The 16,696-nt window shown below is 34.8% G+C and overlaps 2 protein-coding genes across 3 annotated transcripts in view; both read left to right on the top strand.

Moving 5' to 3' along the window:
• Window positions 1-1,328: 1,328 nt before the first annotated feature.
• LOC135744620 (C3a anaphylatoxin chemotactic receptor-like) lies at window positions 1,329-7,190 on the top strand. Its single transcript, XM_065262875.2, has 3 exons — window positions 1,329-1,473; window positions 4,035-4,551; window positions 6,245-7,190. The coding sequence occupies exons 2-3, from the start codon at window positions 4,036-4,038 to the stop codon at window positions 6,734-6,736; spliced, it is 1,008 nt and encodes a 335-aa protein (XP_065118947.1). The 5' UTR covers window positions 1,329-1,473; window position 4,035; the 3' UTR covers window positions 6,737-7,190.
• A 2,641-nt stretch (window positions 7,191-9,831) lies between these two features.
• Window positions 9,832-16,696, top strand: part of epc1a (enhancer of polycomb homolog 1 (Drosophila) a) — a 34,547-nt gene continuing 27,682 nt past the window's right edge. Inside the window, exon 1 of one of the 2 annotated variants that reach the window (XM_065262453.2) lies at window positions 9,832-10,230. Coding sequence is in view for 1 of the 2 variants with exons in the window: in XM_065262452.2 (XP_065118524.2) it covers window positions 15,104-15,256 (153 nt within the window). In the remaining variant the exon portion in view is untranslated. Of the gene's footprint in view, window positions 10,231-14,868; window positions 15,257-16,696 lie in introns of those variants that run through there. The other variant, XM_065262452.2, reaches the window with a different exon arrangement.

Here is a 16,696-nt window from a genome sequence, read left to right as displayed (position 1 = left end):
TGTATGAAATGATTTTCAGACATATCTCTATTATTAATCTGACTGTAACACGCATGCATTTGTTAACTCATTCAAACTATTAATTAAAAAATGTTTTCTGGATCAGTCACTGGTTAAAACCCAGCTTAGGGTTTTTTAGCAACATAATTTAAAGCTTATCAGATTAACATAGTTTATTGTCATACTTTGTGTGCTACAGTAGTATTCACGTGCATCAATATTAGTAGTTAGTTGTTTAGTATTCTTTTCTACCAGTTCCTTATAAAAGACTTTCTATAATACCTTCATGGGTTTCAGTTTAACAAACAAAAATACTTCCTCTTAGTACTAACACTCGTTTTACAATAAATCAATGTTCTCATAAGGTGTCGAAATCTTGTCTTTCTCTGAAAGTGATCTGAGGATTAGAAGTGGAAGCAGTCATGTAGTTCTTCACCAAAAAAAATTAAACTTTAGAAGAAATATAAATGTTTTTCAATTATATAAATGCTACTGTTTATCATGTCTGTGAATATCAACATTTATGTGAATTTTTGTATGATTTCAAAACCATCCGCAATAAAATCAGATGGAAGAACAGACAGATTTGCATTTTTGCATGTGAAAACTTTTTTTTGCTTTACGTTTTATTTCAGAAATGGCTCTGATAACAATAATCAGAAATCCCTTTGTGATAGATAAGCAGCTGAACAAAGCACGTGTTTGTTTTATTTCCTCTATTTTACGTTCCTCGTATAATATTTCTCTTTCTGATTTGTGTTTTTGAATGAACTTTCAAGGCTGTTAAACTTTGTGGTGACTTCTGGTTGTGCAAGATTTAGATTCAAGAGTGTATTGTTTTACAGGAAACACTTTGTTGCTTAAAGAGACGAGGGATTGTGTCTCCTGTAATAAACTGCTCCTAAAATTATCATGCTGAAACAATTGCTACAACTTTTTTGATTTCAGCTTCATTTGGTTACAATGTATTTTAAACCAATGCAAAAAACGTGCCGTAGAAAACCCAGAATTGGTGATTTGTATATGCATAATATTATTTACACAATAACTTTGGTGATAGAGTTGATTGTTTGAGCTTGATAAATGCATTCAATTCTAGAAAACACAAAACTGTGTATTGAAATAAGTGAACCCTGAAAAGTATTGTTTGTAATCTTTGTCATTGTTCTCACTTTGACAAAGATACGGAACAAACCCAGACTAATTAACATTGACTGAATAAAGAAGAACTGAGAAACTAAATGGATGGCCTTAGCCAGAAATACACGACCCAAAATTAAATCAAATCTACAAACAAACAAACACATACGTGCAGTAGCCTACATGTTTAGGGGAAAGTGGGGTAGTAAAGTAGGCTGAGCTTGCTGGTTAGTTAACCCACCCCCTGTATCTAGGACACTGTGCATATATTTCTATTAAAGCAGGTCATATTCATTATTTTCATCTGGTTGAGGAGACATACATTATAAAGGGGTAAGTAAGATTTTTGTTTATTACTTATTTTTGATACAGTATGTGAAGAGTTCGGGAAACCAGCAGTTCAACATGCCTTACTCAAAAGTTTTAAAGTTGCAAAAGTTGTATCTTTTTGACATTATAATAATATATCTAATACTGTGATAGTTATGCATTCTCATGTTTGCTGATTTTTAGTACCATACCATAAACTTGCCATAAAATGTGTGTTTTATTTAATTATCATTTGGAAAATGCACATCAATTAATTACAGAAAATGTATTCATTGTTGAACAGATTCATTTAAATTAGTTTGTAACATTTATTTGGCAGACTTTGTAATCCAAAGTGTATTTAATCTTTACATTTGTATGTGTTTCTGGCAATCAAACCTACAAACTTTGCTTTGCTGACACAGTGCCTAACAAATGATGTACACTTTAGGCACCCAGTGAGCAAAAAGCTTCATAAAGTACATAAAGTGTTTAGTTAAAAAAAAAATTATTTTAAGTTTTAGACTGCAACACCGTGTCTTACCACAAGATGCCGCTCTGTACTGCATTTAAGGACAGATTATTACCTGAACACCTGTTACGCATTATGTAAGGACAACTTTACTGTATCATTAGTATTGTAGTATAGTATTAGTATTTAAAGTAAACTATCAACTTGTATTAAGGTTCTTCTTTGAATGCAGTTATGACTGTAAAATATTGTGCTGCCTTTTATTTTTATACAACCAAACCAGTGGTGAGTTGCTGTAGCCTTTAAAAATAAGTTGAAGTCGCTTAACTTTTTATTATTATTGAAATAATGTAAAAACATGTAAAATAGCAAGTTAAAGTTACTTTTAAAGCCTATTTGTTTGTACTTAAAAACGTAAAGGAATAGTTCACCCATTTTGTCATCATTTACTCATCCTCATGTTGTTCTAAACCTGTATGAGTTTTTTTTATTCTGATGAACACAAAAGAAGATATGTTAATAAATGACAGTAAGCACAGCTGATTGCAACCATTGACTTCCATAGTAGGAAAACAAATATTATGGAAGTATTGTGTATATATTGTGTATTATGGAAGTATATTTTGATAAATGATGGTAAGCAAGCACACAGCTGATTATAACCATTGCCTTCTATAGGAAGAAAGAATGCGATGGATATCAATGGTTACAATCAGCTCTGTGCTTACCATCATTTATCAAAATATCATCTTCATCATTTATTACAATACTTCCATAATATTTGTTTTCCTACTATGGAAGTCAATGGTTACAGCAGCTGCCTACCATCATTTATCAAAATATCTTCTTTTGTGTTTCTCAGAATAAGAAAAATGTATACATGTTTAGAACAACAGGAGAACGAGTAAATGATGACAGAATTTTCATTTTTGAGTGTACTATCCCTTTAACCTATTAACTGTCATCCCCCCGCCCTTTTTTATTTTGAGATGAGGGTGAAAAGTTGATGTTGATGATCTTCAAATTAATATAACTCTGGAATGTTTGGTCTAGAAGCCTAATCTTGGTCTTATTTTAAAAAGGACACTTTAAGGTTTAGCACTAAAGTCTCTGGACATGAAAATATTAAACAGAAAATGTGTTATATCAGCTGAACTTTATTTTAAAAACATTAATTTTACAAATAAAATGTAAAAAAAAGTATTAATGTTAACATGAAGCCATAAGTCTCAAGTTGGTTCAAATTCCAAATTAAAATCACAAAATTGAGGTTTGTGTCACAATATAAGTGGTTTTACCACCACGGCCACTAGGTGTCAACAATTTGCTGCATACTCTTGTCACAAATTGATAAATGAATGTCACTGGATTATTATTATTACTGCTAAAACGTTTTGAAATATGAAAACTACACAGCTTTTATAAATTATTTTATAAAACACTGTTGAAATATGTTTGCTAGAGGCTTAGACCTTTCCAAAGATATAGTTTGTTGTGATGGATAAAACTTACATCAAAAATATTGACGTAAACTTAGGTGTCTCGTATACAGAAAGGATGACAGTTACGAGGTTTTTAAAGGCAAAAAAACTATTTAAACTGTAAAGCTGGACAGAATATTTGGGAAAAAATCTAAATATGAAAAAAGTTTTAAAGTTGATCTCTTTGCACAATTTTTTATTGAAACATTGTTGCATACTCAAAAATGTGGCTAATGAAAATAAACAGTATTATGGATTAATGCTTCTGTGTTTATACCTATAGGGGCGGTTTCCTGGACAGGGTTTAGATTAATCCCTTAGGTATCTTAGAATATTTAAGTAGTTTTTACAAACAAACCTTACAAAAAACACTACTAATGTGTATCCTGGGACAAAACAATGTCACTGATTTATGTTTGGATATGTCAGTGCAAGATGTTTTTAAATTAAAGCAACTCAAAAATGCATTTTGGTCTGAGTAGGAAGAGCCCTGTCCGGGAAACCACCCCATGAAGTACATTTTTAATATAGTTTATAGTTTTTATATAGTGATGTAAGTAAGATTCAATAAACATTTGCATATCTTATTAGAAGAAACTAGCATGTGTCAAACGTATCTGTTTTGCTTTTAGAATGACCTTCAACACAACCATCCTCAATCAATCCAAGATCTTTACCCGCAATGAGCAAACGACGGTGGACACCGTCTTTTACACCATCATTGTTCTCCTTGGAACCACCGGGAACTCCGTGGTCATCTGGGTGGCCGGCATCCGTATGAAACCCAACGTCACCAACATATGGCTGGTCAACCTCGCCGTGGCTGACCTGATCTTCTGCATGACACGAGTGACCTCTCTTCTCAGTATTTTCTTTGACCGCTGGCCTTTCGGAGACTTTCTCTGTAAGTTCATCGGCTTCTTCAAGTACACCAACATGTTCTGCAGCGTTTTTCTTCTGGCTGTTATCAGTGTGGATCGAGTGCTCTGCGTGTGGCGTCCGGTGTTCACCAGGAACAGACGGACGTTATGTGTCGCTCGTTTAGTCAGTTTAGGGGTCTGGATTGTGGCAATGATCTTCAGTTCACCATACTTTGTGCATCGAGGGGTCTATCCTGGCAAGAACAACTTGAGCCTCTGCTCCCCAAAGGTTAGTAAAGCTTTCTAAATATATATTAACTTGCATGATCATTTTTTCATGATAAAGGTTGGCAATGACCTTCTCACCTCATTATTACTTTTTACTGTTGTTAAGAACCAGGGGCGCTGCTAAGGATTTTGGGCCCCATGAAAATAATCTTGACAGGGCCCCCAACACAGCTGAGACTTTTTTCATATTAATTTTCATAAAATCATGCGCTTTTATGGTATTTTGACTTCCAATGGGGTGAGAAAATTTTACTTGAATTAAATGTTTAAGAAAAAATAAATATTATTTCACAAAAAATTTTCACCCCATTGGCAGATCATTTTGTTTGTTTTGAGGACAATTTCACTTAAATTGTATATTAATTTGTCTTAAAACTAGACTCATTTACTTAGGTCATTTTGCTCATCAAGAAAAAGCATCTTAATTTAAGAATTTTTAGATATTTTTACTGAAAACAAGACAAAAATACTAAGTAAGAAAGTCAATTTTTGCAGTGTTGAACGTTTAACTAAAACTGTGTATTGTTATTTTTTCCAGCGTTTTCTTGACCTAACATGGGCAGAAAATTGAGTTCCCTTATCATGCACTTTTAACACTAGAACGGCCACCAGCAGTCATTTTAACCGTAACATTTAAACTTATGCACTGCAAAAAATTATTTTCAAGAAAAAAATTCTTAGTATTTTTTTCTTGTTTTCAGTAAAATATCAAAAAATTCTTAAATTAAGATGTTTTTTCTTGAGCAAAACGACCCAAGAAAATAATTCTAGTTTTTAGACCAAAAATATTACATTTAAAGGATGTTGTGCATAAAACAAGCAAGAAAATCTGCTAATGGGGTAAGCAAATTTTTCTTGAATTTTTCTTGAATTTAGTGTTTAAGAAAAATGTTCAAGATTTTTTTGCTTACCCCATTGGCAGATTTTTTTGCTTGTTTTATGCACAAAATCACTTAAAAAAAAATTTTGTCTAAAAACTAGATTAATTTTCTTGGGTCGTTTTGCTCATCATGAAAAAGAATCTTTATTTAAGTAATGTTAGATATTTTTACTGAAAACAAGACAAAACTACTAAGAATTTTTTTCTTGAAAATCATTTTTTTGCAGTGTGGTAATTATCTTTAACACTAGAACAAACAAGGCGTCATTTTGACCGTTTTGAAATTTGCATAGTCAATAACTTTGTCTAATAAATCATAAAGCGTTGCTGCTCCCTGACTTTTCCTAAAACTACATGCATTTTCATTACAACTAGTTTAAATATTTATTGTGTGAATAAAAACAGACATATAATCATTTCTATCTATAATGTCCACAGGTAGTCATTTTGCGCTGTTTAAATTGAGTTTTGCCAAGTTGATATTCTGCCGGCGCTATAAGTGAAGTCAAGCTGTGTTGCCTGGATTATACAATTTGGGCGGACTGAACCATTTTATGATAATTGAGAGGGGGAAAAGGGGCCCACGGACGTTTGTGTTTCCTAAACAAATTTAAAAAATTTGATACCAGGAAACAGCAAATAGAATAAAGTTAATAATTTTTACTATTAAATATTTTTTAGCACCACAATTTTGGGGGCTTCTCTGGGCCCCCTCTTACTCGTGGGCCCCGAGAATCGTCATTGTTTACCCCCCCCCCTTTACAGCGCCCCTGTTAAGAACTACTGGATAATTCTATTTAACTTAAATTTGCAGGAAGAAATAAAAGCAAAAGAAGGGAATTCAGCAAAGTACATTTATTACTACAATCGTTTCTTCTTTGGATTTCTGTTTCCTTTCCTGGTGATCTTTATCTGCTACGCACTCGCTGCTGTTGGGTTACGAAGAACACGACTTTCTGGAAAATCGAGACCTCTTCGGATTTTTGCTTTATTGGTTTTTGCCTTTTTCTTATGCTGGGCCCCTTACCACATCCTAGGTCTTGTTAAGCTGAAGAATAGAAACCATCCGGCTGTTAAATTGGGATGGAATATGACTTCAAACTTGGCCTATTTCAACAGCTGTGTAAACCCAGTGTTGTATTTCTGCATGGGACTGAATCTCAGGAAATGCTGCAGGCAAAGCCTGTTAGGGATTTTTTACAAAGCTCTTGCAGAAGACGACCAAACTCTGTCCCGGGACGGCACGGTGGAAGAGCAGTTGAACTACTCTACAGCTGCTGGTACAGTTCAGCACACACCTGTATGAATGTAGACTTATTTTTTTATAAAATAATTCAGCACAGTTTTGATAAATACCTGTCAGAATTAATATCAGTGTTTTTTTATTTATTTAAATAGCTGCAGCTAATATGCAAGCTAATTGCTGAGCTAATATACAAAGATTTAGCACAAAAAGCATAAGCCATATTTAATGAAAGTGTCTGTCTATCTATCTTTGATCTCATATCTCATTATTATTATTATTTTATTCTTCTATTTTTATATTTTTGTAACATCAGTGGCTTGTTTGCTTTGGTCATGTTTCTGCTTGGCGGAAAGAAAATAATAATTGTTTATGCATATACTGCCCTGTAAGACAGAAATACAACATTGCCTGTTTGCTGTAAGCAATACTGACAGGTACTGAAAGTACAGGTATAAAGGAAAAACAAACAAGTTAATTATTTTTACTATTGCATATTATTTCCTTTTGTTTTTATTTAATAGTGGTTTATATAATAAATGCAAAAAAATGTATAAAAAATTTATAAAATTTTTTTTTTATAAAAATGCTGGGTTATTTTCAACCCAGCGTTGGGTCAAAAAGGGACAAACCCAGCTGTTGAGTATAATTAACCCAGAAAATGTTTATATTTGACCCAACAATGGATTAAAACAACCCAGCATAGGTTAAATTACAACCCAACAGGTTGGGTTTGTCCCTTTGTGACCCAACACTGGATTAAAAATTACAGAGCATTTTTAGAGTATATATTTTTTTCATTTCTTTAAGAGAAATTTTTAATTTTCAATCCAGTGTTGGGTCAAAAAGGGACGAACCCAACCTGTTGGGTTGTAATTTAACCTATGCTGGGTTGTTTTAATCCATTGTTGGGTCAAATAAAAACATTTTCTGGATTAATTGCAAAATAGTTGGTCACTTTTTGAATTGTTATTGAACTTTGCTGGACAAACAGATTGCATATGATTTTTTTTAACTTGCACCTACAGCAGAAAAACATGCTACACGTTTGTATTTGGCAGATGTTTTCATCCAAAATGACAAATTGCTTTCAGGTCAAACACTTTTTATGCCACTTGTGTCCTGAAATACATGAACCCTGAAAAGTTTGTAAAAGTTGTACATTTTTCATACACCCAAACCCACAGAAATGCACACACACACAACACACATACGACATTATCAGATAAATAACAATATTTTGACTGAAACTTGTATAACAAACCTGTATAAATGTATTTATTTGTTCTGATGACCACAAAAAAAAGATATTTTGAGCAATGTCTGAAACCAAACCGATCATGAGCCCCATATTTTTTCTATAGTCTACTATGGAAGTGAATGGGGCTCATGATCGGTTTGGTTACAAACATTACTCAAAATATCTTCCATTATGTTCATCAGAACAAAAAAAAAAATGTATACAGGTTTGTAACAACATAACAGTGAGAAAATCATGACAGAATTTTCATTTTTGGGTGAACTGTCCCTTTAAGTATTGGTTGAAATAGTGCCTCCTAGTGCTCATGTTAAATTCCTGCACATTGTCGTGAACAAATAAATATCCCTTATAAACCTATGAACTCCAAATAAGTTTTGTGTCTTTTAATTCATGTCTGTTAGCAATGAACTGCATTCATGCATAGTCTTACTGGTACATTACTTTGTGAAAGAGGATATTGTCTATGTTTGATAGCAGATATGTACATATTTAAAACATTGAGTCTTTCTCTTCTATGAAATATTGTGAGATTAGACTGTGTATATACCGTTTATCCAGTAAAATGCTGTCTAAAATAAGACTGTCTAGTCATCTAACTGCAAGTAACAGTGACCCCAGGATGACATAATTGTTCATAGGTTTGACCACTAGATGGCGTATGGAGATGAATTTCTTGTAGTCATGTGATCTGAACTGTTCTTCATCACACCAGAGACTGCCTACAGTTATATTGGAATTATTTTAATGTTTAAAGCTACATTTTGTTTATTGTTATTTTTTCTATTGATGCATATATTGCACTTCTGCAATAACATGTTATATGTGTAGTGGGCTTATGACCTATCCATCCATCAGATGCAGAAATGTAGATTTTGTCATTTGATCTTAGTGAGCAAATGGGAATCGCCCCCACAAGTAAGCAATCCACATTTAGAAAAACATAAAAAAATACAGAAGAGAAGATTTATAGGAAGTGTATAGGACAGATAATGTGTTTGGGCAGAGTGTTTCATAACACTTGTCTCTTGTTACTGTATAAGAGAACCAAAAGAATCAGACTCAGCGTGTTAATATTGTAGTCTGAGCAAACATATTTTGTTATGAACAAACATAAATATATGCAAACATAAATTTACATTAAATGGATTAAAGCTTTATCCACTTTATTCTGTCACATAGCCGCAGAAGAACCATTCTTGGTTCCTCAAAGAACCATCACTGTTGCTGGAGTTATGCAGCCGATTCCCAGGAACTTATTGTAGTTTTAAATGTATGTTATTTACTGGTAACAGCTTGTTCAAATAACAAGTCTTTGACTTTACAAAATAAAACTATAAAATAACAGACTCATGCAAAGCATTCTGGGATCCAGAAATAATTTTTCTGTTTTTTTTTTCCCTCTTTAGATTATACTTAGCATGAAGCTGTGTTTTTAGTTTTATTATGTAAAGACAAAGACTCATGAAATCAAATATAATGGCAGAAATAGGGCACACACCTAAACATTAAAATGTGCCACCCGTGCATTTAAAAACTCAACGTGCAGATTTGGAGGGGAGGGTGCTAATTTGCACACAATTTCCTGTCAGTTGTGCTTTGTGGCTGTTAAGAGTCTGACTTCATGTTGAGACAAGCACTTGATGATCTCACTTTACTCATTCTTGTTGTAAGACTCACTGTAAATAGCTGTTATTTTACTGTGCGCTTGAGTCACATCAACCCCCAAAGTGCTTAAATCCATCCATCCATCTATCGAAAGGGGCAGTGTTTTGTTTAAACTTTGCTTGTGTAAGTCACACCTCTCTGCCGGCCTACTCTGAGCTTGACCAACCCCGCAGCTCTCCACAGGTGATCGGTGTCTCTCTCCAACCAATGAAGACGCAAAATGTATTAACCCTTTACAGGACGAGCCAGATCTTTCTACGAGTCTGTACCGAGCTCGACTTCGTCGTTAAACAAACGTCTGCTTTCTACTTTTTTTTTTAAATAGCGGATTAGAGTTTAGTTTGAATTCAAGTGAACGCGCAATGGATCCGCGCGTAATGGCGTTATCGTTGACATGTACGCAGGGAATATTATATAATCGCCGGAATGAAGTCGGATATACAGCACTACGGTTCTGCTGCAGTAAAAATCCAAATCTAATAGACAAAAATGAAGAATCCAGTGTTGGACATGCGGTTGGTGTTTGTCTCATTTGCCTCCCAAACTTCACAGTTCCATTTGGAAATCTTTGCGAATATCGTCTTGACATGATTAAAATTAATGGTCATCATCCACCCTGGTGGTTGAACTGGTAAGTTACTTTTTACCACAATGTTGGTGTTATGAGCAACTTTCCATTGACTATAATGTTGGTGATAACCTAGCAGCACAAAATGAGATCTAATGGTGGCCTGTTGGGTCGCTTCTCTCTTTTCTGCTTAATGTTTAAAAATTGTAAAAACATCGGAAGAGCTTTTAATGATCGACATAACACCATGCCAATGTTATTCGCCAAGTTATTTAAGTCCTCATATTGCTTTAATCTAAGCATGAACTTATTTAAATAAGGGTTATTCTTGTGTTGATGCCAGGTTTTCCCCCTGTTGGGTCCTCTGGGGTTTACACACGCGCACACTTATTACTGTGTTTGAATGCAGACCAATTCAAACATCACATTTTGTTTATTCATCTGAATGTTTGATGGTCTTATGTTGATTTGTTTGTGCCGTTTTTAAACTGAACAGAAACGAATCTTTTTATTTTTATATGTGTCACGCCTTCAAGTCGTTTTTTGCGTAAATGTGTGTGTATTTAATTTAAATGTAGTCCTATGTGTTTTTCGTCAGTTTTCATTGCGGACGTGTTGAATGCGCGTCCACTTCCTTATGTTGCCAATAAGAGCAATGTTTGCGTCTTGTCCTCGAGTCGAAAGAGATGAAGAGTTGGACGCAAACACCTTTACTATTACGTTGTTTTGGACATATGTAGGCTAATAATAATATCAATAAATCTTTTTGAGACTACGTGGTAATATTGTGGGTAAAATAAGCTGAAATGCTTTGAATCTGGATAGTTAGGGCGCCATGAATCTGGTGTGATCTTCCCCGTCGAGTCATTCAATAATTATTAGGTTTATTATGAAAAGCGCACGAGGCTCGACACACTGGTGCCATCACTAACCCCACATCTCTGTGGTTATGTGTAATCGTGTCCCATTTTAAGAGTGAGTGTAACGTGGTTGACCTCTCAGTCCAGATACATGAGCTCATTTCGGCTGACACAGTAACTGTATCAGGTGGGCGGGGCCTGACATTGTGCTGATACAATGTATCCGAGGGTGGACACGTTGTATATTTGGATACATTTTGTTATATTGTGCATATATTGTAAGTCTATAAGATGCTGCGTCTTCGTATAAGTTGGAGATCAAAAGTCCACTATTGAATGTTTCTTTTCCTTAAACTTAAAAAAAAATCTAGTTTGTTTTTAAGCCATGGTTGGGTCAGATAAGGACATTTTCTAGGTTAATTTAAACCAACAGTTGGGGTTGTCTGTAATTTTACCCAACCATTTACTGAAATAACCCAGGATGTAATATTTAAATTCATACTTTCACACTTCTTTAAATAGTATGTGGGGTATGTGTTGTTACTAACTGACCAGTAGCAGAAGATTTTAAAGTGACTTAAGACTTGTTCTTTTATTTTATTTTATAGTTTAACTGTAAGGGAGTTTTAAAATGTCCCTTTCTTAATTTTTGGAGATTAGGATTTCTAATAAATTATAAATATATTTTCAGATCCAAAAACATTTATTGAAACTTAGAAACAAAAAAGACTGCCTCTAAAACTCATTGAGCCCAATGCAAGGGTTTTTGTCCTCATTTCAACCTGACTTTAGTCTGTATTGTGCATTTCTGCATATTTTGTGATGATTTAAGGACATGTAAGACAGGATTTGTCAAGCAGCTGTTTTTGAAGGATGAGGCTGTTGAAAAAAATATTTTATTGTAATTGCTCAATTTACCTGTGAAGTCGACATTAACAAACATACATTTCTTTTAAGTATCAGTCAGAGGTTATATAAAAATGAAATCTAAAAAAATATATATATTTTATTCAACTATTTTTACTATATATGATTTGATACATTTTTAATCATGCTTTTTTTATACAAAGCAACCTACAAGTAAAATAGCATTTTACATTTTGTCTAAAATATTTATATAGACTAAATGGGTAAGAGAGGGAGTGCTGAAAGATACGCATATGTTTTTTTTTTCTTGCATGGTCTTTCCAATGACCTGATTTTTAAACTGTGTTTCAGTTTCAGGTCCTTTTCCTGTTCACTTTGTTTTTTGATGTCATAGTTCAACAAGCAGATGAAGGTTGCGTGTGCAAATATTGACATTTAGGACGGTAGCATTTAAAGGGGACATATCATGAAAATCTGACTTTGCATGTTCAAGTGCCATAATTGAGTCCCCAGCTCTTCTATCAACCTAACTTGGTTTTGGTAAACTATTCTCTGCAAGCATGTGAAAAAATAGGTAATTGAAATGTGGCTCTCTTTGTGATGTCAGAAGAGGATCTTATTATAATAATACCGCCCCTTATTCTATCCAACCAAATACAATTAAAGGGGGTCCCACACCTGGCGCGGCGCTGAGCTGTGCTTCCGGTGTGCGACCCCCCTTCAGTTTCAATTTCAACAAACCACAGTTATGGCGATCAATGTTTACATTTCATCAGCTCATTTACATTTTAAGGGACATACCCAAAAACGGCACATTCTTGCTCACACCTACAAAGTGGCAATTTTAACATGCTATAATAAATTATCTATATGGTATTTTCAGCTAAAACATCACATAGGCCAATGTATTCTGGGGACATCAAATATTTATTTTACATCCTTGAAAAGTTTTGTTAAATGTCCCCTTTAAAGCTAATGAAACTTCTCCTTTTTCATCTCAAAATGGCACTACACTACCATGTGGATGTTTTCTGTAAACCAGCAAGCAAATTAATATATTTTTTTTTTACTTTACTTGTGTAGGCTATTTGTAATAAAATTATCTTACTGATAACTCAGTTTGTCAAGTTGAACTTAGTTCAACAATTACCCCTGGTTTCATAGACAAGGTTTAAGGCTATTATTAGACTAAGACACATGTTTTAGCTGTCTTAACTGAAAATAAAATGCACGTAAACATCTTAACATATTCCACTACCATGGTTTTGTCTCAAAACATACAAGTACCAATTTTTTATAAGGCATGTTTAAAAAAAAACTTAATTTAACTTAGGCCTAGTCCTGGCTTTAGCTAAGCCTTGCCTGTGAAACCGGGCCATAGGGGCGGTTTCCCGGACAGGGATTAGACCAGTCCTAGACTAAAATAAATGTAAGAGGTGTCCAAACTGAAAACAACTTGCACTAACAAATCTTAAAATGCATCAGTGCCCTTTTTTGCCTCAAATGCACACAAGTAATGTTTTTAGTAAGGCATACTTGTTAAAACTAGTTATATTTCATAATTAAACTAAGGCAAAGTCCTGGTTTAAGCTAACCCCTGTCCGGGAAACCGCCCCTTAGAGATTTAAGTTAAGCTAGTAAACTGAACTCACTCCAAATTGGAAGTTGAAATAATAAAACGTTATCTTAATCATTATAATTAAGTACTGTACATGGTGACTCAAAACCATTACTTAGGTTAACTTGTTAATAAGTTCAGTAAATTAAGTAAACACATTCCTTTAACTTAGTTCTGTAATAAGGGTCTCCCAAAAACTTGTATATTTAAGTTTAGCAAGTATATTTGTGGTAACCCATGGGTTAAACCAAAACCCCATTAATCGGGATGATGGAAATGGAAGTGCTAAAATGCTAACTCGCTTCTGGGTTACAAAATATGTCATTCTTCACACTTCATGATTGACTTTCTGTCAGTTAAATAAACATTCTCCACAGAAATGCGCATCATTACTAACAAGAGGTGTTAAACTGGGTCCAAACAATGATACAGATTAACAGTAGAAAGAAGAAAACAATGTTGTACATGCATATATAAAAGAAAGAAAAATATAAAACATAAAAGCCAGGGGAAGGATTGTATGAGGTTGTATAACGCTAACAATTTTAGGCATTTTAAATTCAACCAAAACAAATATACAGTGCATGATTACTGCATAAGTATTTGCATTGGTTTTCACTGACAATGATGTGACGAGTTATGTGCATTTATTTCAAAGATACACACATTCACTGAAAATGTGTACAATCGTCTCTTCTTTATCAGAAAATGCAAACATCATTTCAACACTTAATATTAGAAAGTATGCTATTACTTAACACCAGACGAGGGCGCTATATACTAACAAAAGAGTCCTAATGCAATTAAATAAATGTTTGTCAAAAAAATGCCCAAAGTAGTTACTACAGTGAAAATTCAATCTTACATATGAATCTAATGCATAAACAATTGATCTTGAAATCATAAAGAATTTGTATAAACTCATTTGACATCCTGTTATAGACTTTAGCCTACAGATGATAATACAGATGGCAATATATCATAATATTGACAAGTTGAGTCATATATTGATCCCTCAAGCACCTTATGTATTAAGAATGCAGTTACTAATAGAAATAACAAATAATTAAGATGGTGTTAAAGTTGAACAATTATAATCGTTGAAATGTATATATTTTTTTTTTCCTATTAGCTACTAATTTATTATTCTAATTAATTTTCTCATGACATAGGTGGCTACGTTACCAAGTTTTTATTATAGTAATATAAAGTAGCCGCTTATGTGTAAGGGCGCATATTAGGGACAGTTTTGTAAGACTATGCATATATATATTTATATTATGGTCGCAAGCGCGTGCTCGCGTACAGGAATATCAGCGGCGCGCGTTCACGGGAGCGCGCCTGCGTGTGTGAGAGGGAGGTGGGAAGGCAAGACGCGATCGAGAGTTTTAATGTCCGCCATGTTTCGAATGGCGCACTGAGACAGCGCGCGAGAGAGAAAAACACACACACCCGCCTCTGCTTTTCCTCGCCGGATCTCTACCACACCATTATTTTTTCCTCATCCTTTACCTCCATCCATCCTCCTCCATGAGATCTGTGGCGGTTTTATGGGTGATTGTGAGGGGATCGGATAGATTTATACAGTAAAATGAGTAAACTGTCGTTCAGGGCGCGGGCGCTGGACGCGCTCAAACCGCTGCCCGTCTACCGATGCGAGGATCTGCCCGACCTGCACGAGTATGCGTCCATCAACCGCACCGTGCCGCAGATGCCCACCGGCATGGAGAAGGACGAGGAATCGGTACGGTTTTCACCATGCAAACGCAATATAAATATGTTTTTTCTGTCAGTCTGCGCAGGTTTGGATGCAACAAAATGGCCGCCCTCGAGCGCGCCGCTTTACACGGTGTTTTGGAGCCGTTTTGCAGCGTGCGTCGAATTTAACGGCTGGTATATAACGCTGGATGTATTTTCTGGGTATTTTTGGTGTGAAAGTCGGGTTGTGTTGAGCTGTTCGGATGCCAGTCGTGCAGCTAAGCACAAAAGGAGTCACGTGACCGCGGAGGGACCGACATTTTGTTGGATTTTCCCCCTGCGCGTTTGCTGTAGCGCCGCGCGGACGCCAGAGGGCGAATACGACAGCAAGGGTCCCCGCTGTCAGAAATCCTGGAAATGCATCAGGGAATAAAAAAATATTTTTCTCCTAGTCCTGGAAAAGTCATGAAAACTTCTGATGGTATATAATGGTGGATATAAATTTACTGTATTATTTCTCAGCTATATTTTAATAGTTAACTCCTACTAGTCTTCTGTGTATTTTTTTCCCACTTAAATTATGTGTTTTGTTTAGGAAAAAGTTTTATATTTATCCATTTACACGTTTTGTGCTTCCCAGGAAACCTCTTGGGACTTTTTAAAGTATGATTTTTTCCAGGCCTGGGAAATTAAGATTGTTTATAGTTGTATATAACGTTACCCACACCAAATAACACTGTAGTATACTTAAGTTTACCACAGTATGCTGCAGTAAAATTCCTATGTGATTTATTTATACTTTATAATATTTAAGTATACTACTGTATACAGTTTTTTAAATTCATGATAATAGGGCAAATGCTATAACATACATAAAAAAATGCAGCAAGTACTATCAAATACTTGTAGTATCCTAACCTGGGTGTATTTATAGCACAAATATTTTAAATGCTAGAAATGGCAGCTAAAGTATTTTTTAAAGATCTAAAAATCACTAAAAACTGGAGTTGTAAAGGTTCAAAGGTCTTGGTGAGTGATGCTGAGCTGGAGGCTCCTGTGGGATGCATCTGAGGGTCCAAGGACCACCAGCATCAGAAACACAAGTCTTTCAAGTGCATTAATTGCTCACTGTTTCAACGTTTAATAGTCTGTTGCAATTTGTTTTGTATCCTTTGAATAAGTGCAAATTCATGTCACAGAAATGCAGTCACGAAGCCTGTGAGAATGGCACTGGAGACTTGGTAAAAATGTCAGATTTTGGGGGTCTATAATAACTTGTATTTTGACCGTGGTTATAAGTGAGGGTTTGCAAAGTAGGTCCTATTAATTTCTCAGGGCCCAATTATTTATTGAGTTTTTAGATGGGCCACCTGTTATCCTGGGCCATTGGGAGTTTGTTCTTCTTGTTGAAGACCCTAATGGGCCGCCCTCATGACGGGGTGCGGGACATCTTTCCGATGTTGTGGTCTCTTGTGATTTAAGTCCG

Source organism: Paramisgurnus dabryanus, chromosome 1, assembly GCF_030506205.2.
Source record: "Paramisgurnus dabryanus chromosome 1, PD_genome_1.1, whole genome shotgun sequence".
Classification (NCBI taxonomy): Eukaryota; Metazoa; Chordata; class Actinopteri; order Cypriniformes; family Cobitidae; genus Paramisgurnus; species Paramisgurnus dabryanus.
The sequence above is the reverse complement of the archived record's forward strand: the minus strand, read 5'-3'. Positions and strand labels throughout refer to the sequence as shown.